This window comes from Mustelus asterias, chromosome 23, assembly GCF_964213995.1.
Source record: "Mustelus asterias chromosome 23, sMusAst1.hap1.1, whole genome shotgun sequence".
Taxonomy (NCBI): Eukaryota; Metazoa; Chordata; class Chondrichthyes; order Carcharhiniformes; family Triakidae; genus Mustelus; species Mustelus asterias.
The window spans coordinates 66377014-66401831 of NC_135823.1; the positions used below are offsets into that span (position 1 = coordinate 66377014).

General features: G+C 40.9%; 1 protein-coding gene across 3 annotated transcripts in view; it reads left to right on the forward strand.

Annotated features, from left to right (window-relative positions):
• Positions 1 to 24818, forward strand: part of wdr90 (WD repeat domain 90) — a 79299-nt gene that overhangs the window by 14340 nt on the left and 40141 nt on the right. For 2 of the 3 annotated variants that reach the window (XM_078240846.1, XM_078240845.1), the window contains exons 7-23: positions 1000 to 1123; positions 3469 to 3539; positions 4041 to 4150; positions 7906 to 8136; positions 8871 to 8933; positions 9528 to 9596; positions 11589 to 11699; positions 12051 to 12196; positions 13404 to 13461; positions 14506 to 14624; positions 15011 to 15172; positions 15810 to 15937; positions 19710 to 19826; positions 21008 to 21243; positions 21767 to 21906; positions 22215 to 22345; positions 24449 to 24579. In XM_078240846.1, coding sequence (XP_078096972.1) covers positions 1000 to 1123; positions 3469 to 3539; positions 4041 to 4150; positions 7906 to 8136; positions 8871 to 8933; positions 9528 to 9596; positions 11589 to 11699; positions 12051 to 12196; positions 13404 to 13461; positions 14506 to 14624; positions 15011 to 15172; positions 15810 to 15937; positions 19710 to 19826; positions 21008 to 21243; positions 21767 to 21906; positions 22215 to 22345; positions 24449 to 24579 — 2147 coding nt within the window. The remainder of the gene's footprint in view (positions 1 to 999; positions 1124 to 3468; positions 3540 to 4040; positions 4151 to 7905; positions 8137 to 8870; positions 8934 to 9527; positions 9597 to 11588; positions 11700 to 12050; positions 12197 to 13403; positions 13462 to 14505; positions 14625 to 15010; positions 15173 to 15809; positions 15938 to 19709; positions 19827 to 21007; positions 21244 to 21766; positions 21907 to 22214; positions 22346 to 24448; positions 24580 to 24818) is intronic. The other variant, XM_078240847.1, reaches the window with a different exon arrangement.

Below are 24818 nucleotides of genomic sequence, written 5' to 3' on the forward strand. Positions count from 1 at the left end.
ATGAAAATACAACAAAACTCACTCCAACTTATAAATCAAAGAAAGGGTTTAATAAAGAAACATCATTACTCCAAATTTGGGGCCTCGCCCTGGGCCACTCCAAACTCTCCACAATTCTACATAGTTCCTTATTTATAGTGAATCAGCTGGTCAGCTGACTATTAGATCAGTCTGTAATTGGTTTTACTGGATCAGTTGACCCTTGCATCTTGTCTCCATTGGTCACATTACATCCAATCAAAGTTGTCACCGGTTACATTCTAACAATTGCTGCCGTCAGCGACCATTCCCACTTCTGGTCTTCTGATGAAGGGAAACAAATTGAAAACTAACAAGGACCATTGAAAGACACATCTTAAAACTTATCTTTTTTACCAAGCTTTTGGCCACCTACTGTGGCTCAGTGTCAAAGTTTAAGTTGCTGGAGAAACTCAACAGACTGAGCAGCATCTGTGGAGATGGAGTTAATGCTCAAGTTGATTACCTAACATCTGGATTGTTTATTAAGACTACAGTGAAATGCCTTGGGATGTTTTACTACTTTAAAAGTGCTAGGTTAAAACAAGTTGTTTGTTGTTTTGCTCAGCTAGCATGAACATGAGTTATGTATCTCGTCACCTAGAATAATGATGATGCCAAAGATGCAGTATTCACTCGGGAGATGTGAAAATATTGTAGATTTTTGGGTCTGATCATTTCAGTTTCATAGCTCATTCAAAATGGTACATGTTTAGCTTTAGATTGTGCACTCTACTTAATTTGGATCGTGCACTTCTTGCTTTCTTCTTTGCTTTCTTAATTATGACACTAAAAATGGTTTACTGGAGATATGAGAGAAGGTTGAAGATTTGAGATCTCCAGATATGGCTGGGTGATATGGTGAAATCAGGTCTGGCTCCTCGTTTTATAGTTTCTGAAATAAAGGGCCCGTGGTCTGTGTGCTGAATCATGCCAATGTGCCATCTCTATAAATTATTCTTTATCTGCATTTTGTTTTAGGTGTGACCGCCTTTAAGGCCAAACGGGCAGGACTAGTGCTGCATGATGTCTCCCCAATGCCACGAGAAATGGCTTTCCTGGTGCCCAAAGGAGAAAATTGGCATGATATTTATGATTATATCAGGTCAGGCTCATTGTACCTCAAGAGAGTTAGCAGCGATGCAATACTTGAAGAAATTCAAATTCATTTAGCTCATTATCAGATCTTTGAGACCTCCTAAAGTGCTTGATATGCAATTGAATATCTTGAAGTATCGTCAGACACATGTTTGCAGCTTGGTTATGTTGGTTGAGGAAGCAATATTGACAGAAGCACTCGATTTCCCCCTGATCCTTACTCTGCTTTGAATAGTGCGATGCAACGTTTTATGATCACCTGAGGAGGTGGGGGTGGAGCAATTTCGGTTTGATATTCCATCCAAAAGGAAGTGTCTCTGGCACCAGAGCACTTCCTCAGCAATGCACAGATTTATCAGTTTAGAATATTAAAATTGCACCCCAACAAGTAAACATCGGCTTTCCTTAAATGTAGGAAAGTGTTCCAAGCTATCTGTCACATGTGCATTTGGACAAAAAAAGATGCTGTGCTAAAGGAGGAGTTATGAGAGGTGCCCAAGAGATTGATGAAAAAAGAGTTTGAAAGGAGTAGAGAGGTGTGTATGAAGGGAATTTCAGAGCTTGCGGCCTTGGTGGCTGATGGTTGGTGGATCATAGAAATCATCATAGAAACCCTACAGTACAGAAAGAGGCCATTCGGCCCATCGAGTCTGCACCGATCACAATCCCACCCAGGCCCTACCCCCACATCCCTACATATTTACCCACTAATCCCTCTAACCTACGCATCTCAGGACACTAAGGGACAATTTTAGCATGGCCAATCAGCCTAACCCGCACATCTTTGGACTGTGGGAGGAAACCGGAGCACCTGGAGGAAACCCACGCAGACACGAGGAGAATGTGCAAACTCTACACAGACAGTGACCCAAGCCGGGAATCGAACCCAGGTCCCTGGAGCTGTGAAGTAGCAGTGCTAACCACCGTGTTACCATGCCTATCTTGCGGATAGCAAGAGGCTGGATTCGAAGAAACAGATAGGACTGAAGGAAGTTGCAGTGATATAGAGAATGACAAAACAGGAAGTGATTTTAAATAGTCACTTGACTACAGAACTTGAATATTGCTGAAAAAAGAGACATGATATCAAAGCTTTTTGTCTTGCACTCATCAGGACAAATGCAAGAATGCTAAATTTCAGTTAGTTACAACTATTTATACTACGAGAAAAGAGATTCTGTGATTGGGCAGCACTTGCTGCACAATCCTGAGTGTGCTAGTAGCTATCCTAACAACCAACTTATGGTAATCAGTTGAGCTTGTAATGTGGCTCACTTATGCTTACTAGAAGCAACTTGCATTCATATGCAGGGACCTGTTCTCTTGAAATAAAAATATGTTCAAGCCTGGTGCTTTTTTTGAGTGACCCAGAAGCTTGGAGCCTATAGCTCCTTGTTGCTTTCTCCACGGCAACACCTCGACCAGTCAGAGTCGACATGTCAACCAATCAATGCCCTCTTCTCCTGCAGTGTAAATTGTTGTGATTGCTGAAATTTGGCATTCTTATGTCTGTCCTGATGAGTTCAAAGGGCAGTATGTCTTTTCAGCAACATTGAAGTGATTTCAATCAAAAATTGAGAACTTTAAACCCATGTTCGTCAGCAAGGACAGGACTGAAAGGCAAGTGGGACTTGGTGCCGAGCAGGATATGGTGAAGGAAATCTGCAGACCTCCGTGAAGGGGTATGGAACCGAACACAAGGCTGTTAACAGTCTGGTTCAAAATGAGGTAGTGGTGGAGGAAGGAAATGGAATCGGTTGCAACGGTATGGTGGCTGTGACAAAGGAACGAGTTTCACAACTTCAAATCTTTCTCAAAATGCTTTATAGCCCATGACTTAGTTTTTAATTACAGCCACTAATGCTTTGTAGGCAAATGCAGTAGCTCGCCTGCGCACAGCAACGGTCCAAAAATCAATGAGCTGTAGATTGAGGGACAGCTGTTAACCAGGAGTCTGCTGTAACGCATTTGCATTTCTTTGAGTCATGAATCTTTTGTGTCTTGTGAATAGGCAAATTATTTGAAAGATGGAGTAAAAAGATTTTAACCCCCAAAATGGGCAGATTTGGACTGGTGGGATGTTAAAATTTTAATAGTCTCAAACTTGAGTTAGACTTGCCCACATCCAATTTGGGGTATGGATCCCATCAGTATTTATGCTCCAGATGAGTCTCCTCACACCATGCTTCATCTAAGTCTATCCATGTACCCTTGTATTCTTTTATTCCTCTTGTGCTTATCATGCCTCCCATTAAATGTATTGATGCAACAGATTGCATTTTGTTTGGCACCATTACACCTAGCTTAGTGTTGCTACAGCTAGATTTTATCTGGTTATCTGCTTGATTCCAGGTTCCCATCAGATGGAATTAAGATGCCATTCGACTCCATTCAAAAGGGACAGTCCAGCACACACACGAAAGGTTAGAAATGCAGTTAACATGAAACGCAAAGAATTGTGAAAGACTTGAACAGTGTTCGTTATGCATTATACTTTTAATGTTTTAAATTCTCAGAGAAATTTCAAAGATGCAGCATTTACAGCTCTTAGGTCTGTGTACAACTTATGGCAATGTGAAGAACTGCAGGTTGATTCTTACAGATCCTGTGGTAGGCTGCCAAAGGTTTCTCCATTTTACATTACGAATGCAGTCTATAGCTGGAAGATTTTGGAAATTTAATTGTTTACAATTTCATTCCAGGATGAAATAATCATGAATAGGTTTAATACTGATACCGCTAATCCTGTAAAAAGTCTCAAATGATGCATTTATTTAGTCCAACCCATCTTTGCACACACAACTGCCCACGCCTTTGAGTCAGTCAAAAATATGTAATAATTTGCCCCTCATCAACTGAATCAAAAGTCAGCACCTCTTTCTGCTGCAATTTCACCGATTTATATTTTCTTATTTTTAACCTAGGTCATCCAACGCATTGCACTCCAGTTAGAGCAAGTCCGCAAACTGTGAGTGTCAGCAAGCCAGTCCAAGACCGAGTTTCCCTCATCCAGCAAATTACTAGCCCAGAGATGGTGAGTACCTGAGAAAAGCTGGCACATGGTCTCCTCAAGGTTTTAAAAAACTTAGAGTGTATTATCTCATCCCCAAGATGTCTAGTGTTTTCAGTGGGCAACTCTTGAAGTACAGTCACTATTCTAATGTATGCAGGAAACAACTTGCATTTAAATAATGTATTTCATTGTGTTAGATCATCTCAAACCGTTTCACATTCAATGATGACCTTTTGAAATTAAGTTGTATCTTGAGCAGTGTAGAAGGCAATGTGAGTAGAACAAAGTCAAACAGCATTGAGATAAATGACCACTTGAGCAATTTTAAGTGATGTGTGAGGGATAAATGTTCAACAGGACAGTGATAGGACTTTTTTAAAAAATGGCATGCAATTTTTATGTTCCTCTGGGAATGAAGACTGTACCTTAGTTTAACATCTTTCTTAAAAAAAAAAGGAATCTCTGACAATACTGTACTCCCTTGGTTGCACTAGAGTATCAGCTGGAATGATGTGCTCAAGTTCTGGAGTGGGATTTGAAAACAAAACCTTTTGATTTAGGCTAGAGTTCTGCCACTGAGCCAATGTCGACGCCACTGCAGCCTAATGTGGCAACCACTTTATGTCCAGCAAGATTTCTCAATAATTCAAATGTATCTGTTATTGGTTTTTTAATGATGGATGAATGATAGCTAGGGCATAAAGAAAACTTGTTCCTTAAATAGTGCCACATATCACTTGACACCTACCTGAGCAGGGAGACTTGTTCTGTTTGATATCTAAATCCAAACTATACAATTTCCAAGACTGCAGCACTTCCTCACTTAAGTATAGGAAATGTACAAAAAACTGATGAGTTAACATGTATGCAAGATTTTTAAATTTACTCCACCCTCTTGGGGCTGATCAGAGATTTTCCGCAATAGTTGGAAATTCTCAGAAATAAAGGGCGCGAGGTACACTGTTTAGCCAGCAGATGATTTTGAATTATTATTGAGTGTTTGCACATACCAGAGATACCGGCATATAAGTTGACCTTTAAAACCACAAAAAGTCCCTTCAGGAACACCTTACACTCTGAGTATAAATGGGAACTGCCAGCTTGGGTTTGGGTGGATGCCATTTTGAAATGTCATTGGCATCAGATGCAATGAGTTGGTCTGTCTTAAACTCCTACGATTTGACCCCTTGTGCCCAATTATAAGGAAAGCATGCAATTCTGAGAAATTGAGGCTGACTAATGAAAGTACAATGTGCATGTCATCGTTAAAAGCCTATATATTGTATGTTTTGGATAAGATATCAGAGTAAGTCCCTAATCAGGTGGGTGTCAAATGATATTGTGGCACTATTTTTAAGGAATGGCAAGTTATCTCAGTGCCCTGGCTATCATTCATCGATCATTCAAAAAGGATTACCTTATACACACAGTGTATGCAGAGTGTATAGAATTGGCGAGCTTTATGCTAACACCAGTGGGTTTGGTTTCCTTTGCAGCATATTTAGCTTACAGATTGATTGCTCAAATTTCTACCTGTACAGCGAGTCCTCACTTAAAATGGTGATTGTGTTCCTGAAAATCGCCACTTAAGTGAAGCATGGTTTCCCGTAGGAATCAATGTTCAAACCAGAGCTGGGTTCCTGAGGACAATTTTTGCACGGAAAAACCTATGTACACATTGAAACGCTGTACCATACATTTGCAGCATTGTGCATTCCCAGCTGGAATAACTTAAAATAAATCACTGAATATAATAGAAATACTGCATAAATTTAAATGAGACATTTGCAATACAGTGAGTGACTTTAACATTGCTACCTTGTCTGCAGGCTTCTTGCTTGCAAAGATGTCTTGAAAGCATCAAGTTTGTAACCGGTCCCTCAATCACAGGTACTATACAGCACAGAGCCCCTGTACAGCAAGGAAAAATCTCATGGAGTTTCTCTACTAAGACAGAGTACCATTTAAAAATTAAGTTTAGTATGGTGATACTTGGAAATGCAGCAAATAAACAATGTTCCTTGAATGTACAGTAAGGGCCAAGATGACGCCAACACAATCTTAAGCCAGTGATTCTACTCAGAATATCAATATCAATGCATTGGGCATACAAGACCTCATCACACTGCTCGCACCCTTTAATACAGGGAACACTGGACTTTAAATAGAACACAGACAAAACATGAAGCTCTTTTAAAACAAAGCCACTTTAAAAGGGGAACACTTGATGCTATTTCAATGTGGCAATTAATCCATGTTGTTTTAAACAGGGGAATTAGCATTGAACAGAGAAGAATTTATATAGACACTAACTGTTATGCTTTTTAAAAAAACAGCAAAGTGAAATAAGTTTCCAAGTGTTTCCTGATGTAAGTGTATAATGTCTCACACTTGAGTGTTGGGAGAGGGGGGGAAATCTAGTTAATGTCAAGATTTAGGAGTGTAAGAGCAGGATTGGGCCATCCAGTGAAATCTTGGCTGATTATAGTCCTAACTCCATCCAACCATGTTGGTTTCTATCATCGGTTAATATTGTTTACTAGAAAAAGTCTTATCAATCTCGGGTTTAAATTTATTAATTAACTAGTACATGCAACTTTTTGTAGGAGATAGTTCCATCACTTCAACCACCCTTTCTCTTGAATGACCCTGCCTCTGATTTTAAGATCCTGTCCCCTTCTCTTAAGTTCCTCCACCAGCAGAAAACGTTTCTCTCTAACCCCTTGACATTCAATGGTGCTGCCATCACTTAATCCCCCACTGTCAACATCCTTGGGGTTGCCATTGACCAGAAACTCAACCGTACTCATCACATAAAAACAGTAGCTACAAGAGCAGATCAGAGGCTAGGAATACTGCGGCGAGTAACTGACCTCCCAATTCCCCAAAGCCTATCCACCATCTATAAGGCACAAGTCAGGAGTGTGATGGAATACTTCCCACTTGCCTGGATGGGTGCAGCTCCAACAACACTCAAGAAGCTTGACACCATCCAGGACAAAGCAGCCGGCTTGATTGGCACCACATCTACAAACATTCACTCCCTCCACCACCGACGCTCAGAAGCAGCAGTGTGTACTATCTACACGATGCACTCCAGCAATTCACCAAAGATCCTTAGACAGCACCTTCCAAACCCACGACCACTTCCATCTAGGACAAGGGCAGCAGATACATGGAAACACCACCACCTGCAAGTTCCCCTCCATGCCATTCACCGTCCTGACTTGGAAATATAATATATCGCCATTCCTTTGCAGTTGCTGGGTCAAAATCCTGGAATTCCCTCCGTAACTGCATTGTGGGTCAACCCACAGCACATGGACTGCAGCGAATCAAGAAGACAGCTCACCAGCATCTTCTCGAGGGCAACTGGGGATGGGCAATAAATGCTGGCCAGCCAGTGACACCCGTGTCCCACGAATGAATTTAAAAAAACTTAATTCCTTTCAAAATCCTACAAAATCAACTCCTATATTTAAGGGAATTTAGGCCTAGTTTGTATTTAACTAAATGTAATCTAATTGTCTTTATATGGAATCTTATTGACTGTCGTAATTTTTCTTAATTTCCATTGTGATTGCAGTAGTTTCAGTCCATCACCTAGATTTGACATTCATTAACCTTTTGTTAAATTGCAGATTTCATGGGATCTTCTGAAATAATCATGCTCAAAAGTAAAATTATTTCTTGAAGTTGAGAACTCTTCAAATAATCCAAGCAATTATGCACTTTTGTTACTTGTTATATTCTTCAAGAGTTGCTTCCTGTTCCAGGCAACTTGTAGACGGAGATCTTCTCGGATCATTACGAGCATCCCTGAAATACACTTGGACACAACTGTATCACCTCATAGTGACAAATACAACAGAGGACGTGGGGATGAAGCCACAACTGAAAGTGATGAGTGTACGGAAGTGGCTCCGGTGGATGATGGCGGAATTCATGTTTTTGCAGGTCAAAGTGGCAAAGTTGCAGTCCAAAGATGCAGCAGTGATACAGAGGAGGTGAGCCGTAAAACACTGAAAAGCTCCTTGTATTTTTATCACTGTTATATTTGGATTAACAACTTGAATTTTCATTTTAAGTCCAGTGTTAGTTGTGAAATTTTCGGCCATATCAAACCAAGCAAACCTGCACAGGAATGTGACCCAGTTTCTCCGCTATACACCACCTCAGCCAAAGGATTGGGGTGAAGAGAAGAATTCATGGCCCTCTCCTTTGTCACTGATACTTTGACAGTGGCTGCAAGGGCTTGTGATGGTGTGGTTAAGGTATATGCTGCTGCCACTCCACCCCCACCAACCCGCTTTACCCCCTTTCCATGGGAAATCCTTGGATTCTGCACAGCACTATTCTACAGCATTATGCAACAGTTGTGATTAGGAATTTGTCGAGTGCTGAATCCATGGCAATTTTTATCTACTTTGAGTTTTTATGTATTTTGCCGGAGCAGTATCATTTGCTGTTCTGGGGGAGTAGTCATCAGCAGATTTGCTACAAATAATATTGTTTCCCTTCTTTTAAAATGGAGAAGCTACTTCTTCAAATAAGATTGGAATCTCTGTGTGGAGAAACACAGTGACCCTCTATTATTTTCTGTACCGCAGCATTTTTATATATTGCATCAATATCGTACATCACGTACTAAAGCACCACTGCATCCTTACTAAGTATAAATGTCTCTGTTCCCAGTTTTGTGTTGCATAATATACAAGGCCACAATGCCTTTGTTTTTCAGACTATATGCACAAAGGTTCCTACTCCCAGCAGGCTGCTTTGCCAGACGTTTAAAGACCCTCAGGTAGGTCACGACCTGAAGATTTTCCTCAGCCAACCGGACAGATCTTGTGTCTGAAATATTTTAATTTTGAAAACTTTTACAGGGGATGAGCTTAGCAAACTGCATTGTATTAAGAAATATTCTTAGGAACACTGCATATTCAAAATGAGGAATCTAGTAGAGCTCTTAAAAGGAGCCATCAGCCATGTGTGTCTCCAAACAATACCCTTACACTGCTTAAACCTTGTATTAGCATGACTATTTTCCAGTGGCAACCCTCCATGTCTTCAAAGTACATCACTGTTGCCCTCACTTCCACAACGTTTGGAACTATTTTAGAGTCTGACCTTGTTTCTTCTCTTGCATGTAATGCCCATTCATGTTGCATGTAGGATCACACATTAACTAATATTAACCTTTAGTGAAATTCTTCCACAGGATCCCACTGTAAATGAGGCGTGGCTGCTCTTTTAATTGTCTGGTTACAAATTACCTTTGTTCTGAGCAACTTGGGAGAGGAAAGTTAGATAATTTCCTATTTAAATTGCTCCTACATATTTTAGGTTTGAACTTTATTGTGTATTCATCTCTTCTGTTCAATCTTTTTCCTTTCAGGGACTGCAGCCAGACCCTATATTAAGACTAAAGAAGATTATTGGGTATGGAGGGTGCACTGTGAAATGTGTAAGTTCCTTTTGAACCCAAAGCAACATAGAAAAAATAGTTTTGTTTTGATTTTGCCTTTTCCCCTTTGTATTTTTTTATTCATTCGTGGGATATGGGCATCGCTGGCTGGCCAGCATTTATAGCCCATCCCTAGTTGCCCCTGGAAGGTAGTTGCTGTGGCTCCGGAGCCAGATGTAGGCAGACCAGGTAAGATTTCCTTCCCTAAAAGACATGAGTGAATCAAATGGGTTTTTCCGACAATCCACAAGGGTTTCATGGTCATCGGTAGATTCTTAATTCCAGATTATTTTTATTGAATTCAAATTCCACCAACTGCTGTGGCGGGATTCGAACCCAGGTCCCCAGAACATGAGCTGAGTTTCTGGATTAACAGTCTAATGATAATACCACTAGGCCATCTCCTCCCCATGGTATTCTTTTTGTCCAGGACGTATTTTTACCCACGTAGGCAAAGTCAAAGTTGTGGAGAGGTTGTCAGCTGTCTTTTGTCACAGAAAGAAGTTTAACAACACCAGGTTAAAGTCCAACAGGTTTATTTGGTAGCAAAAGCCACACAAGCTTTCGGAGCTCCAAGCCCCTTCTTCAGGTGAGTGGGAATTCTGTTCACAAACAGAGCATATAAAGACACAAACTCAATTTACACGAATAATGGATGGAATGCGAATACTTACAACTAATCAAGTCTTTAAGAAACAAAACAACGTGAGTGGAGAGAGCATCAAGACAGGCTAAAAAGATGTGTATTGTCTCCAGACAAGACAGCCAGTGAAACTCTGCAGGTCCAGGCAACTGTGGGGGTTACAAATAGTGTGACATGAACCCAATATCCCGGTTGAGGCCGTCCTCGTGTGTGCGGAACTTGGCTATCAGTTTTTGTCACAGAAATTTTGTCACAGAGCCAGCGGCTGCAATCATCTGTGACACAAGAAACCAACAGTGACACATTTACTTTGCCCTATTGGACTGTGCCTCACAGGCGCATTTTAGACTCCAAAAAATTATACAGAATATACTTGGGAAATAATCTTTGTGCAATACATGGAATCACTTGTACTATCTCACCGATACTGTAAACACATTTCAAAATATACAATTCTTCTTTGCTAGGACTTTCCACCGTTGTCACTGAAATAGCATTATTGCTCTTTTGCCATAACACCGGCCTACTCATTGATTTAGCAAAAAGCACATCTGTGCATATTTTTCTCTGAAGTAGGAGAGCTGCTTGCACAAAAATCATGTGTTAATCATTCGGAAAAAACCTTCCATAATGCAGTTTCCCAATTTAAATTGTCCTGTATCTTTTTTTTTCCTCTGTATCTCTGACTGAGATGCTTCAACCTGCAACTCTTGGCACATTGATCTGTAACTTCCGAGCTCCCCAGTGTTGGAACGAGAGGCTATCCCAGAGATGCGCTGGGGAACCTTTCTTGGAACTTTTCAGGTAAGGTTTGCATGGCAATTGTCCAAAAATGCAAAGTTCCCCCATGGCAACTGCCCTGTGCTTGGACCCATCCGGAAATGCAATTCAAATTGCAAGCTTTGGATGGTTCCAACTGGGTTGCATCAATAGTCAGCAAGGTAAGGTTAGAATTAAAAGTGCTTCTACATTCTGGGTAACAATGTACAGACCCAGACCAGCCCTCTATTGTTCCCACTCCCCCAACACAGGAATCTCCTCACCCACGCATGGGACTCTTTTTGTGCCCCACCCCCAAAGATTTGACCAGACATCATGCCACTATGGGGGAGTTCAGGCCTGTTTTACACGTTTGTCTCTCAATCACAGTCACCAAATGAAAAAAGTTTGTTTGCAAAAGGCTTAATTTTAATTTTTAATCTCCAAAATGTTTGACTTCAGGTGGCTCGATTACCTAGCTACAGTTTTTTTAAAAAAAACCTCAGGCCATAAATGGCATGCATGTATGTTGGTAAACCTTTGGTAACTACTGTAAAATATATTTTAGAATGTTTGTTTTACCTTCTTAGGCAGCATGGACTAAATCTGGATCAGCTGTGGTCTATCCTTGTCATGCCATAGTTGTGGTGATGGAAATTGACACAGGACAGCAGAGATTTTTCATCGGACATACAGACAAGGTATGCGAGATGCATTCTTTTTATAATGCCTACATTGCTGTTTTCAGAAAGACTTCAGTATATTCCTTAGATCTCTTCTTTGTCTAGGGGTCTTACGACCTGCTTCCAAGCATCTGCCACTCTTGATCGATCAGTGTCTGCTTTGTTAGAACAGCTGGTCTTGATTTTAAATTGTTCCTATCTGCTTCTGTCTCTCTTTTATGGCTAACAGGTGCAGATCTAGGTCCAGTTAAACCCTGTGGATAGCGCATGGTATCTGTGGTAGCACTGTGGTACCCTATCAAAGTGCCATATATAATGTCAGCTTTCTTCTCAAAACCATCAGTTTCTCTTGTGTTGTCTTTCTGGCAGGTTTCTGCTTTGTCCTTTAATGGCAACTCAACACTACTCGCGTCAGCACAGACTGGGAATGTGAGTCTGATCAGAGTCTGGAACTTCAACAAAGGGAACTGTCTGGCAATGTTCAAGACCCATGTACATTCAGTGTCATCTCTCAGGTAAGGCTGAAATACATCGCTGCTGTTCCCCCTTGCTTTGTTGATTATAAGTGTAGTGAACAAAATGATCAAAGGGTTTTTCATATTAATTCTCAAATTGCTTGTAGTTAGAAAATCCAAACAGTTAATATCTGTTACGTGTACTAAATTTAAATACTGTCTTCAATTAATTATTAAAGATTTAGTCAGGATATTTATTGTGTTAAATGGATTGAATTTACGCACTTATTTACGCAGTTTCAATTATCTTGATAGCCAATATATTTAATAAAGTGATGCTTAATACACCGAATTAACACACAATTCTGAATTATTTGTACATTTTTACCCTTTTGTACATTTTAAATCATTAACGTTCCGTTATTTCCATTTGTGATGTAATGCTGAGAAGCATTTTGGACAAAACGTTTCTCATAATGCCAACAATTTTAAAGTGACTGTATATAAAATAAGGGACAAGTTGAAGTCAACAGTAACTTCAGGTGTCTTATTTGCAGCATGATGGGAGTTTTGATCAATTACTATAACCAGACCTGTACAGACCTGCCATCTGCACAGTGGAGCTACCCACTCAAAGCCGTTTCACTATTTGATATTTTTTCTTATTCAAATGTTTGATTTCCTTTTAAATGTGATTCCCCTTATTACTCTAATTCCATGACCAGTGCGTAGACATGATGTGGAGATGCCGGTGTTGGAATGGGGTGGGCGCAGTAAGACTTTTGTGATGACCTGATGAAGGAGCAGCGCTCCGAAAGCTTGTGATTCCAAATAAATCAGTTGGACTTTAACCTGGCGTTGTGAGACTTCTTAGTGTGTGTAGAACATAACTTTCCTGCAGTATCTTGATGTTTCATGTTCCAAAATATTGCCCACTCATAACTGTTCTAATGACTGTTAAAATTTTGGTCTTAGAATGCTGAACACTCCAATGTGGTTGCAGAGTTAAGTGTTGCAAAAGGAAATTAGCAGTTAAATTGTTCCACAAATAAAGGCTTTGGTGTCTCATGTAGCAGTTTTATGTTCAAATATTTGAATCATTTATGGGGGCTTACAGTTAGAATATTCATTGATTCTGAGCATTGCTTGAGTAACGGTTCACAGTAAATATTTATATGCTGATGCAATTAAAGGCAGTACTCCTGGCTAGTTAGGATTTGCCCAATTGGCAGGAAAGTTTACAAGAAAGTGTTTTCTTTTCCTTCAGCTTTTCGTTCAATGGGAAAGTTCTCTGTGGTGTAGGAAAGGACAGTCGTGGTAAAACAGTAAGTACTTCTCAGTGCTTATATAAACACCTTCAGTCAAGCGTGTTCACTGATAACCAAAATCATTCACTGCATTCTGGGTGGTTCAATTCAGTATGTTGCTTAGTATTTTATATTGGTAACATTATAATATTAGTAGAATAAAATTATCAGACATTAATGCACACAAAATTTGGTACACCTGAAAAACAATTTGAGAACTTCATTAAATTAAAAGTTAGAGAAGAAATCTCTGACAGTTTGGAATATCTGGATGAATAAAAGTGTCCTGTGTATGTAGAATAGATCAACTTCTCCCTTGGGGTTGTGCTTTGTCCACTCAGAATCGGATAAGAGGTGGGGTGCCATTATTTGACTGTTGGATTATTCTCTTCTTTATTTTTCTTACAGATTTGCTTCTTTAAAAATGTTTTTAAATGGGCACCAGCAATTTCTAAGGGGGAATCTCAGTAACTGACCTAGAATTTCATAATGCTTCTCTTCTCTGCTGAATTTGTAGTGGGAGATTGGGGGAACCCCAGTGCAAATTGCACCCCAAACTCTACTGTGATCCTTCAAGTGCAATTTCCGAAGATTTAATTGAGATGTTATGATGGTATGGCAGTAGTTCAGCACTGAATAGAGATATTGTTTGCTGATTGCTGTTCATTTCTAGGACACATTATCAGAATCTTCCCTACGTTTCAATCCACAGATGGCTGGTTGAAGGTTTGGAGAATTAGGACATCATTACAAGAGTGATCTGAAATATGAGAGTCAAAATAATCTAGGCTAAAGAGTCTAACAAGACTCAAAAAGATGCCGGTGGTGACAGCATGGGATTCAAATCCATGACATCAAATTGCTTGGTGTCTTCAAGGAGAAGCTACCAGGCAAAGACAATAATGACCAGATGAAGTGGTAAAGGTCCCATGATGTAAATGGAAAGGGCAGAAATAAAACTGCAAATATAGACAATTGTAGACTGTTTTAATTTGGGGTACTAAAAATGGGGGATGTGCAATTCAAGTTGTCCTTAAAGTTATTGACAATCTTTCTCTGCAGATGGTTGTGGTTTGGAACACAGCAAAAGTGAATCGGGATGGTGAAGTAGTGGTGTTGGCGAAAGCTCACACTGAAGTTGACATTCAGGTGATGAAAATAGCTTCTTTTGATGACACTAGGTAAGAGGCTCTATATTTCAATATTGATTTGTTTGTAACTATCTTGTACTTGTGGCCCCTAGTTCTGGATTCTGTCACGAACATTCACTCCACATCTACACTGTCAAACCCAGTTATAACTTTAAAGATATTTGGGGACATCTCCAAGTCTTTTTTTCTAAAGAAACAGCTATTTTCACATAACTTCATTGCTTCTGACTTTTATACCCCGAGAAATAAGTCCCGGTTCTTTGTGAGCATTTTTAATTGTTTTGTTGATGCTGTTATTAATTTGTTCACCTGTATTGTTAGATCCCTTTGTTCGTGATCTCACTCACTTTATTTTCCAAGTGGGAATGCAATCTGTTGACTCTAACTGTACAGTGATTGGCTTGTTTATCTGACAGGATGGTGTCATGTGGAAGAGATAATATTCGCCTGTGGCGCGTTCGAAGTGGGGCTTTGCGATCTTGCCCAGTAAACCTGGGTGAATATCATTGTTTGGAATTTACAGATGTAGCGTTTGAAGAGGGGCAACTGGCTGATAAAGACCCTGCTGACCGAATGCTGTAAGGGAAAATGCAAACAAAAACAAAACGTTTGATAAGATCAGTTCTATGTCATCTAATCTATGTAGTGCTTTGAACTATTTTGACCAGCCTTCTAGCTCGCATATGTTACATATTAGACGTATCCTTTAAAGGACTTTAAAACACATTTATTTACACAGGGAGTGAATATATGACCTACCCATTTTCTTAGTCATGTCTCAAAAAGTGTATAGTGATTAGCATTAATGCCTCACAGCGCCAGTGACCCAGGTTCGATTCCGGCTTCGGGTCACTGTCTATGAGGAGTCTGCACGTTCTCCCCGTGTCTGCGTGTGTGTTCATGTCTCACTGCAGAGACTTCACAAAATAAGTAGGCTGACATATTGCAGTATTGAGTGAGTGCTGCATTGTTGAAAGTGCTGTGTTTGGATGAGACAAGATAAGCCCTGTCAAGTGGACATGAAAGAGCTTGTGCAAATTGATTGTCTCATTTCCTACAATACAAAATGTAATATTTAATTGGCTGCTAAATGGTCATGGAACGCCCTGTCAAAATGTAAGTCTTTCGTTCTTCATTAATCAAGTTGAGAAATTAGATATGGTAATCAATCTGAATAAACTGTGCGTTTATTTAAATTATTTTGCACAATTGCAGCTTTGCGTGCAGTAGAAGTGGGCACATCATCGAAATCGATTACAAAAATGTTGTGATTAAGAATGCACGTCGCTTGTTTCCATCACAGCAGAAGCATTCACACCAACGAGAAACAATGCTTAATTCAGGTAAGAAGCTATATTTCTGTGCAAGCTTAATTTATCTGCAGCTGTGTGTGCAAACGTACAACTAAATCTAACTTCACAAAATCAGTATGAATTGACTCATTGAAATTATTGGAAGGTTAGTCCATTGCAGCAATATAGCTGTGTTTTATACTGAAATTGTCACTTCCAGTATGTATAATCTGAAGTATATTCCACTGAAAGACTAAAATGTATTTTGATTGTTCATGGCGGAGTAATGGGTTAGATTTCTCTCCCACTCTAATTGTGATGAATCGGTGATTCCTGCGATTAAGAGGATTGAATTATGATGATGGGCCAAAAGAGATTGAAATTTCCCTGTTCAAAAGGAGATGAAATTGAAGGAATCTCAAAAGTCATTGAGCAGAGGAAATAATTCTGTTTAAAATTAAATTTTAGTGCATGAAAAGGAAATACAGGAATAAATGGGTTTTGATCCTCGACCAGACCTCCCCAAGTTTTTGATACAATTAGTTAGGGACGAATAACTTTCTGTTTAAAGTAGACAAAGTTTGAGATTCAAGATGCTTGCTAATAGAATAAAGCCACAAGATTTCACCGGTTTTGAACAGAAAAAAAATAAGCTTCACTGAACAAAGCCAGAGAGGTAAAACAGTTTACAATTTCTATCTAATACGCTAACATCCAGGGTGAGTACGAGATGCATGTGAATTAACAGACAAAATGGCCGATGTGACCAAGGCTGATTCGATGGATTTCTCAACAACCCACCCAGATGTCAGTGAACAGTGAGCCAACCAACCGCGTTGAAACTCTGTCTCTCTCACGAGGGATTCTAGTCTTCACCTTTTGAAGATCTTGCCTTGGAATTCTCTCCCAAAGATCGCTCCAACCCAGACGGCCTCAATGGCCAATCCACCATGCAGGATTTCAATCTCTCCTCCCAAAGAGGAGATCTGTTCCCTTGGATTGCCGAGTCTGCACTCGTGTACTAACTCACAAGCCACCATTTAAGCTCTTCAGCCATGCCAAGTAGAACACCAGTACTCCAACGCAGTACCTTTGCCCCAACAGCCCACGCCACGGAATCACCGACCTTCTGCTACCTTTGATATCGAGGGTTCTTCTGAGCCTTAAAAGTCTGCAAACCGCAGCCCTTTTGTTGCTGGGAGCCACTTTCTTTGCCCCTCTCTTCCCTCCTTAACTTCTCTTTGACCTCTGGCGGGAACTCCCAATTATGGTGCTCGGCTCCTGGGTCACATTACCCAATTTTTGCAGCATATTATTTTCACACAGGCACGCTGGGCCCATCCTCAGCCCGAAGAATTACAAAAACGCTGGATTACGCATGCGCTGCTTTCTAACGACTTGCATATAAACAAAACTCACAAGGCATACTGAGAGTTTAGTTCCCCTCTGCTTTCGACCGAGATATGTTTGGATCTTGTAACACCTGTTAGTTAGGCCTTTACACACACAAACCCACCACTTCTGCAAATGATGCCATTGAGAAACCTACAGACATTGCAGTTTCCGCTGACTTGGTAAAAGGTTGATGTGCGGAAGCATTGCACGCAGTGATCAACACCAGATGTGAATAGTGGAGACACAACCTTTGGAATGGCTCGTGGTGTATTTAGATTCCATGATGGGGCAAACCACAGATTTGTATCATAACGTGAACTTCATCAGCCACAGTGCTTTGTTTGTACTTGTGCTTTCAGCCTTTTAAAGATAACTGGGAGGAGGGTTGATCATTGTAATGCATTATGAAATCCAGCAGGTGGTGCTATGCTGCACTTAATGGGTGGAATTTTCCTGCCGTTCCCGTCAGCGGGATTTTCTGGTCCTGCTGCAGCAAACCGGGATTTTGCTGAGCACCCAATTCTCCGTCCTCCCTTGCAACGGCCGGAGAATTCTAGCCAATATCTAAGTGGATGGGGCATGATTGCATTAGTCTGCCCAAGATGATTCTCTGTATCTCCGATATGACGTAGAATTTAAAATATAACCTCAGTGTAAAGCTTCAGAAAGTAAGTTAAGGGAGGTTGGTCTGAAAAGTGGGATCTGCAGACTACGTCTCAATTATTAGGCTGATTTTGGGGATGGTGGGACTGATGTATGAGCAGCGATTGCTGAAATTGTCACTTCCGCTATGTACAATCCAGAGTATATTCCACTGGAGTTCAGACGAATGAGAGGGGATCTCGTCAGAGACCTATAAATTCTAACAGGACTAGGCAGGGTAGATGCAGAGAGGATATTCCCAATGGTGGGGAAGTCCAGAACCACGGGTCACAGTCTGAGGATTCAGGGTAGACCATTTAGGACGGAGAGACATTTCTTCACCCAAAGAGTGGTGAGCCTGTGGAATTCATTACCACAGGAAGTAGTTGATGTCAAAACATTGAATGTATTCAAGAGGCGGCTGGATATAGCACTTGGGGCGAATGGGATCAAAGGTTATGGGGGAAAAAGCAGGATTAGGCTATTGAGTTGGATGATCAGCCATGATCATCATGATCGCAAGGAACTACAAAAGGTCGTGAATGTGGCCCAATCCATCACGCAAACCAGCCTCCCATCCATTGACTCTGTCTACACTTCCTGCTGCCATGGCAAAGCAGCCAGCATAATTAAGGACCCCACACACCCCGGACATTCTCTCTTCCATCTTCTTCTGTCGGGCAAAGATACAAAAGTCTGAGGTCACGTACCAACCGACTCAAGAACAGCTTCTTCCCTGCTGCTGTCAGACTTTTGAATGGACCTACCTTGCATTAAGTTGATCTTTCTCTACACCCTAGCTATGACTGTAACACTACATTCTGCACTCTCCTTTCCTTCTCTATGAACGGTATGCTTTGTCTTGTATAGTATGTAAGAAACAATATTGTTTACTATATGTTAATACATGTGACAATAAATCAAAGCAAATGATCGTAATGAATGGCAGAGCAGGCTCGAAGAGCCAAATGGCCGCCTCCTGCTCATGGCTTCCTCCTGCTCATGGCTTCCTCTTGCTCCTGTCTTCTATGTTTCTATGTAATACACAAGATGTAATGAGTTTTCTGTTTGTCTGGGATCTATTCTGTGATTGTCCTCACTTGTAATAAAAAATGTATCTTTCAGAAATATTTCCGATGCACTGTATATTTAATAATGAATTGCTCATTTGATTTATTTGCGATTCATTCTCTACTCTATAAAATAGTTCGTGCTCCACATAGTCTAGGCCCCCCTTGTGTAAGTCTCATGTTGGTTAGACCCTGACAGAATGGGTTTGTTTTTTAGTTTGTTTATTAGTGTCACAAGTAAGCTTACGTTAATACTGCAATGAAATTACTGTGAAAATCCCTTAGTCGCCACCTGTTCGGGTACACTGAGGGAGAATTTAGCACGGCCAATCCATCTAATCAGCACGTATTTTGGATTGTGGGAGGAAACCAGAGCACCCGGAGGCAACTCATGCAGAACGTGCAGACTCTGCACAGACAGTGACCCAAGCTGGGAATCGAACCCGGCCCCCTGGCAGCAATGCTAACCACCGCGCCGCCGTAATGCCTTTCCATTTTCACAGCAAAACTATCAAACTTACATTACGTTCTTCCTTTGCTGCCTAATCATGCATTGTAGCAACGTGCAGACACTAGTTTAAATGGTGCAAGAGAAGTTAGGAGGAAACATCCATCCATTTTAAGAATGTTTTGATCTGTCTCATGTTTGGAACTCATTTTTTTATGATGATCTTTCAGACATGTAGAATGAATGAGCTATTTTTTTTAAATTCTAGGTGCTGGTATTGCCATCAATAGTATCAGTGTTTCTGCTGCTTTCTGTGCCACAGGATCTGATGATGGTTACTTGCGTCTCTGGCCTTTGGATTTCGCCACTGTCTTTCTTGAAGCAGGTGACCTAATATCTCTACTTTATTCAGTAGCTTGGCTGTGGTTCTGTACAAGTTATTATAAACATACATTGGTTTGTCAGGTTCAGTCTTTCCTCCCCTGTCACTCCCTGTACGTTGTTCCAGTATTGGAACAGACAGGCAATTTGCTTCCAGGTCTCTGCTTCACCATTCATAAGACAGTTCTTTAGAGAGTACCAAAGTTTAGATTACATGATGCAAGCCAACCTGTGTAGGTTCTTCTTGGTGAAGGGAATGTTTGACTTGTTGGTGAGAAAAATCAAAATGGGGCAACTCCTGTTGGAAGGGTTTAGCTGGAGGCTGAAAATGATAATTTTGCATGTATTCATGGCTGATGAGTCTTTTTGCAGAAAAGCAAGAAGCTGCTGTTGGAACTCTGCATTTCTAGGAAGTGGAGTTGAATGAGCTTTTGTGAATGTCCGTGTTACGGTCAGTGAAATGGTGGCAATGCGCTCACAAGTTTTGTTGCTCAGTACGTCATTCAGGAGGTGCTCCCAAGATCTGGTTTTCGTGAGGCAAGGTTGAAGTTCATGATTGTTGGTTGTCATAATGGCCCCGTAATGACTATCCTTGATTGAGATGATTTTGCTAGTATTGGAAGTTCAGAGTGTCTTTAACAATCAAATACCTGAATCAGGTAGTTTTCGATATTTCAGACTCATTGATGGAACATGGAACAATAAATCTATCACTTGAAGCTGGAAATCCTTCCGACTTAGCTGCAGAGAATCCTATGTGCCAATGTTCTGACAGATGGTCGAGTTATAGCTTGAAAATCTGTGGGAAGAGTCTAGTGCTTTGTAATGTAAGCTGTGCAGTTTTAGCTTCAGTAAGACTCCTGTGTACGCTTGGTGATCTCTAAATCTTGTGTACACCAACCTGTACCTTAGTATGTGGGGAAGTGCGAACTGTTTCTCATAGTGTATCAAGTAAGCATAAAATCTACAGGAGTATATTACTTAACCTGGGAATGCTTGTTCTGACCGAAAAGGAAGTAAGTATGAAATTGGCTTCTGATATATTGTTCTTGACATTGATAGCATTTTACTCCTTTAAAGAGAAAGCACTATTGTATTTTTTAAAGTAGGTTTTGAAATTTCGGGATGGTATAATTTTATAACTGGCTGATCATTACAGACTTAAACTCCTGCATCTATCTGTAGAACATGAAGGTGGTGTCAGCTTTGTCAGCATTGATCCTAAGGGACTGAAAGTGCTGGCTGCAACCACGACAGGTAATCTAGGATACCTGGATATACCCAGCAGAGGTTATACTACGCTAATGAGGTCGCATACAAGCAGAATTCTGGCTTTCTCAGTGGATGGAATAAGGAGACATCTTGTTACTGTATCTGAAGACTGCACCATCCGTGTGTGGGACCTAGATTCTATGCAACAGGTGCGTATGGTCATGTTGGAGAGTGAAGGATTTTTAACTTGTATAAGTACTGAGTGCCTATCTTCGTTCTTTATTTGGAGGGTTTCCTTTTGGGGAAAAATACCTACTTTTTCTAAAAATAGCTGATTATTTTTACCTGTTGTAATTGGTTCTTGGGTTTCTAAATATACATAAAACATGAAATGGGCCTATAGCCTAAATTTTGATTGCAATTCCCTTGCATAGCTGCATGATTTGTGAGATAGTATAACTGCTGTTGTAGGTTGCTCCATGGTTAGTTTTCTGAGGGATGTGTTTCTTCAATCCTTTTATCTACCTCTATTTTTTCTCTCTCACCTTTCTTCCTCCCCAAAAGAAAGGATTGTACTCTTAAGTGATTTTAAATGTTGCCATCTTCAGATTTCTGAGTTGTGTTAATTAGGTTAAGAGCGAGAAGATTTGTTTCAGTTGAAATGAATATGTTGACCTACAGTTCATATTTGCAGCTGCCTTGTAACTGACTGCATGTTTTTCTGTATAATAGTTATATGACTTTGTGAGTGCTGAAGAGACTCCGTGTGCTGTGACATTTCACCCTACACAACAGGTTTTTGCTTGTGGATTCAGCAGTGGAGTGGTGAGAATTTTTAATGTGGGAAATTCCAGTCTCCTGACTGAACAGAGGTGAGTGTTCAATTCTACAGCAGTACGTTTTAGGTTATGAACATTTTTTGAAAATTTCAAAACATATTGTACAATCCAGTGGCAAAACCTGTTTGCAGAATTTGCCACGGAGTGGATAAATCAAAAAGGGAGTCGCAGGTTAAGGGAGGTAGACAGGAAGGTGGAGTTGAGGCCACAATCAGATCAGCTTTGATCTTAACAAAGTGCAGAACAGGCTTGAGGAGGGGAATAGTCTATTGCTCTGAATTCTTGTGAGTGAGGTTTCAGTCTCAGATTTTGCTCATATTTCATGTGTGTGTGGTCTCCAGGCAGCACAGAGGACAGGTGATTGGACTTGTGTTTTCCCCCAACGGCGAGTACATGTACAGTGCCGGATCTCTGGGGTCATTGGCTCTGTACAACGCAAGAGAGGAGGATCACCATGTTATCAGGATCTTGGGTAAGTTACATGGTTTAGATTCAGAGTTTTAATCCAAGTGATAATCACTTAAGCACTTGCAGTATATTCCAGTACATTCCAGTGACGACTGTCTAAATTGCAAGGTCAGCTGATACTTGATATGGGATGTTTGTGAGGAGAGGGTTGGAGGGAAGCCTAGGAAAGGGTTGAGTGGATATGGATTTCACAGGTAACTGAGTGCTATGTGAGACCAAATGACTGCAGCCAATGATTTTCTTTGAAAATGTGAACAAGGAGCATGCGTAGGTCATTGGGCCTTGTGAGGCTGCTCTGCCATTTAATAAGATCATGGCTGATCTTCTGGCACTTTGGGCATGACGCATTGCAACATTACCTACATTATAAGTGACAACACTATAAAGCACTTCGGAATGTCCAGGGGTTTTCAAATGTACAGCATATATGTGCAAGTTCTGGATGCACTGTGACCTCCGGAGTCCCCCAAGGATCTAAGCTTGGCCCCCTGCCATTTCATAATTGCATGCTGCCCACTGATGATATCATCTGAAATCACAACATCAGGTTCTACATGTACTCTCCAACACCCATCTTGACTTTATTAGCACTTCGGTGAATCTTGCCACTGTTTCTGATTTATCACACTGTGTGCGCTGGATGAGCAGACATTTCCTCCAAGTATTGGGAAGCCATTTTCTGACTCGCCAGAAACTGTTTCCCAGCCATTGAATCCATCCCTCTGTCTGTCTGTTGTCTGAGGCCAAACCAATCCATTAGCAACCGTGGCATGTTATTTGAGATGAGCCTCTGACCATGCTCCATCACCAAGAGCGCCTATTTCCACCTCATCAGCATTACCTGTCTCTGCTCCAGTCTCAGATCATCTTGCTGAAACCGCTCATCTCTCCCTTTTTCCCCTCTGGATTAGATTATTCCAATGTTACCAAAGAACAAAGAAAATTACAGCACAGGAACAGACCCTTTGGTCCTTCAAACCTGCACCGACCATTTTGCCTGACTGAACTAAAACCCCCTACTCTTCCAGGGACCATATCCCTCTATTCCCATCCTATCCATGTATTATATCAGGTCTCCTCTGAACCTCTGTCATTCCAGTGAGAATAAACCACGTTTCTCTGACCTCTCCTCATAGCATATGCCCTCCATACCAGGCAACATCCTGATTAATCTTTTCTGTACCCTCTCCAAAACCTCCACATCCTTCTGGTAGTGTGGTGACCAGAGTTGAACACTACATTCCAAGTGCGGCCTAACTAAGATTCTATAAAGCTGCAACATGACTTGCCAATTTTTAAACTCAATGCCCCGGCCATCTTTGTATTTTCCTCCGTAACTTGAACTGATTCAAAGCCATTGCTATTGTTCTAACTCGCAGCAAGTCCCACTCAACCATCATCCTTATACTCATGAACTACATTAACTCCTGGTCAGGCCACCCCTTTGATTTTAAAATTCTCATCGCTTTTTTCAAATCTCCCCCCACTCTTGTCCCTCCCTATCATTGTTATCATTTCCAGCTCTAAAACTCTAAGAGATCTCTGAGCTCCTCCAATTCTGGCTCCTTGCGCATTTCTAACTGCTGCTTGACAACTTTGTCTTTAGTTGCCTCAACCCTAAGCTCCGGAATTCCTCCCTTAAACCCCTCGGCCTCTCTACCACTCTCTGCTCCTTTATGACGCTCTTTAAAACTTACCTCTTTTGGTGCCTTAATATCTCCTCGTGGTTCATGGTCAAAAGTGAAATGCCTTTGGGCAGTATGTTAAAGCGGTATCTCAGTGTAAGCTATAGATGTTGAGAGGAGTGCACGCTTGGACCCAATAGAGTGGGAAGATCCTTAATGGAGGTCCTCAATTTTCTGTCCATTTAAGTTAATTGCATGAAAAATTAAAAGTTGGGTTCTCCCTGCCAGATTTTCCGTCGCGTTCTGTTCAGACGATGCTTTGCTCCTAAGAGCTAAAAGGACAATTTGTCTAACGTGTTCAAACAGAGAAAAAGTGGAGATGGTTTACTAACTTCATTATACAATGAAAGCTGTATGCGCCAAATGATGCTTTAGTCTTTATCTGAATTGTTTTAGTCACTATGTATACACTATTCTTCCAGGTAATGTTGTGGCAAGAGGCAGCCATTATGGTCCAGATGCACTAACAGTGAGCAGTGATAGCCGTTACTTGGCTTTCGTGGGCCCATCCGAATACGTAGTCACTGTGATGGATGCTCGCTCACTGGATGAGGTAATTTGTCATAGTGCGCCAGAGCAATTTTATTCTTGTAATAACATATTAAAGGTCTACTAAATTAATTTGTTCTTTCTGAGCAGAGGTTTCTTGTGCAAGTCATTTGTAGCTTCAAATGGGTGGGAAGTCTGTTTAACCCATCCCCAGTTTCGGCTGATGTTATTCTGGCCTTTAGTTGGACAAAAACGCCACTTGATAATTCTATAAAAATTCTCACTTCCTGTGGAAGAATGTTC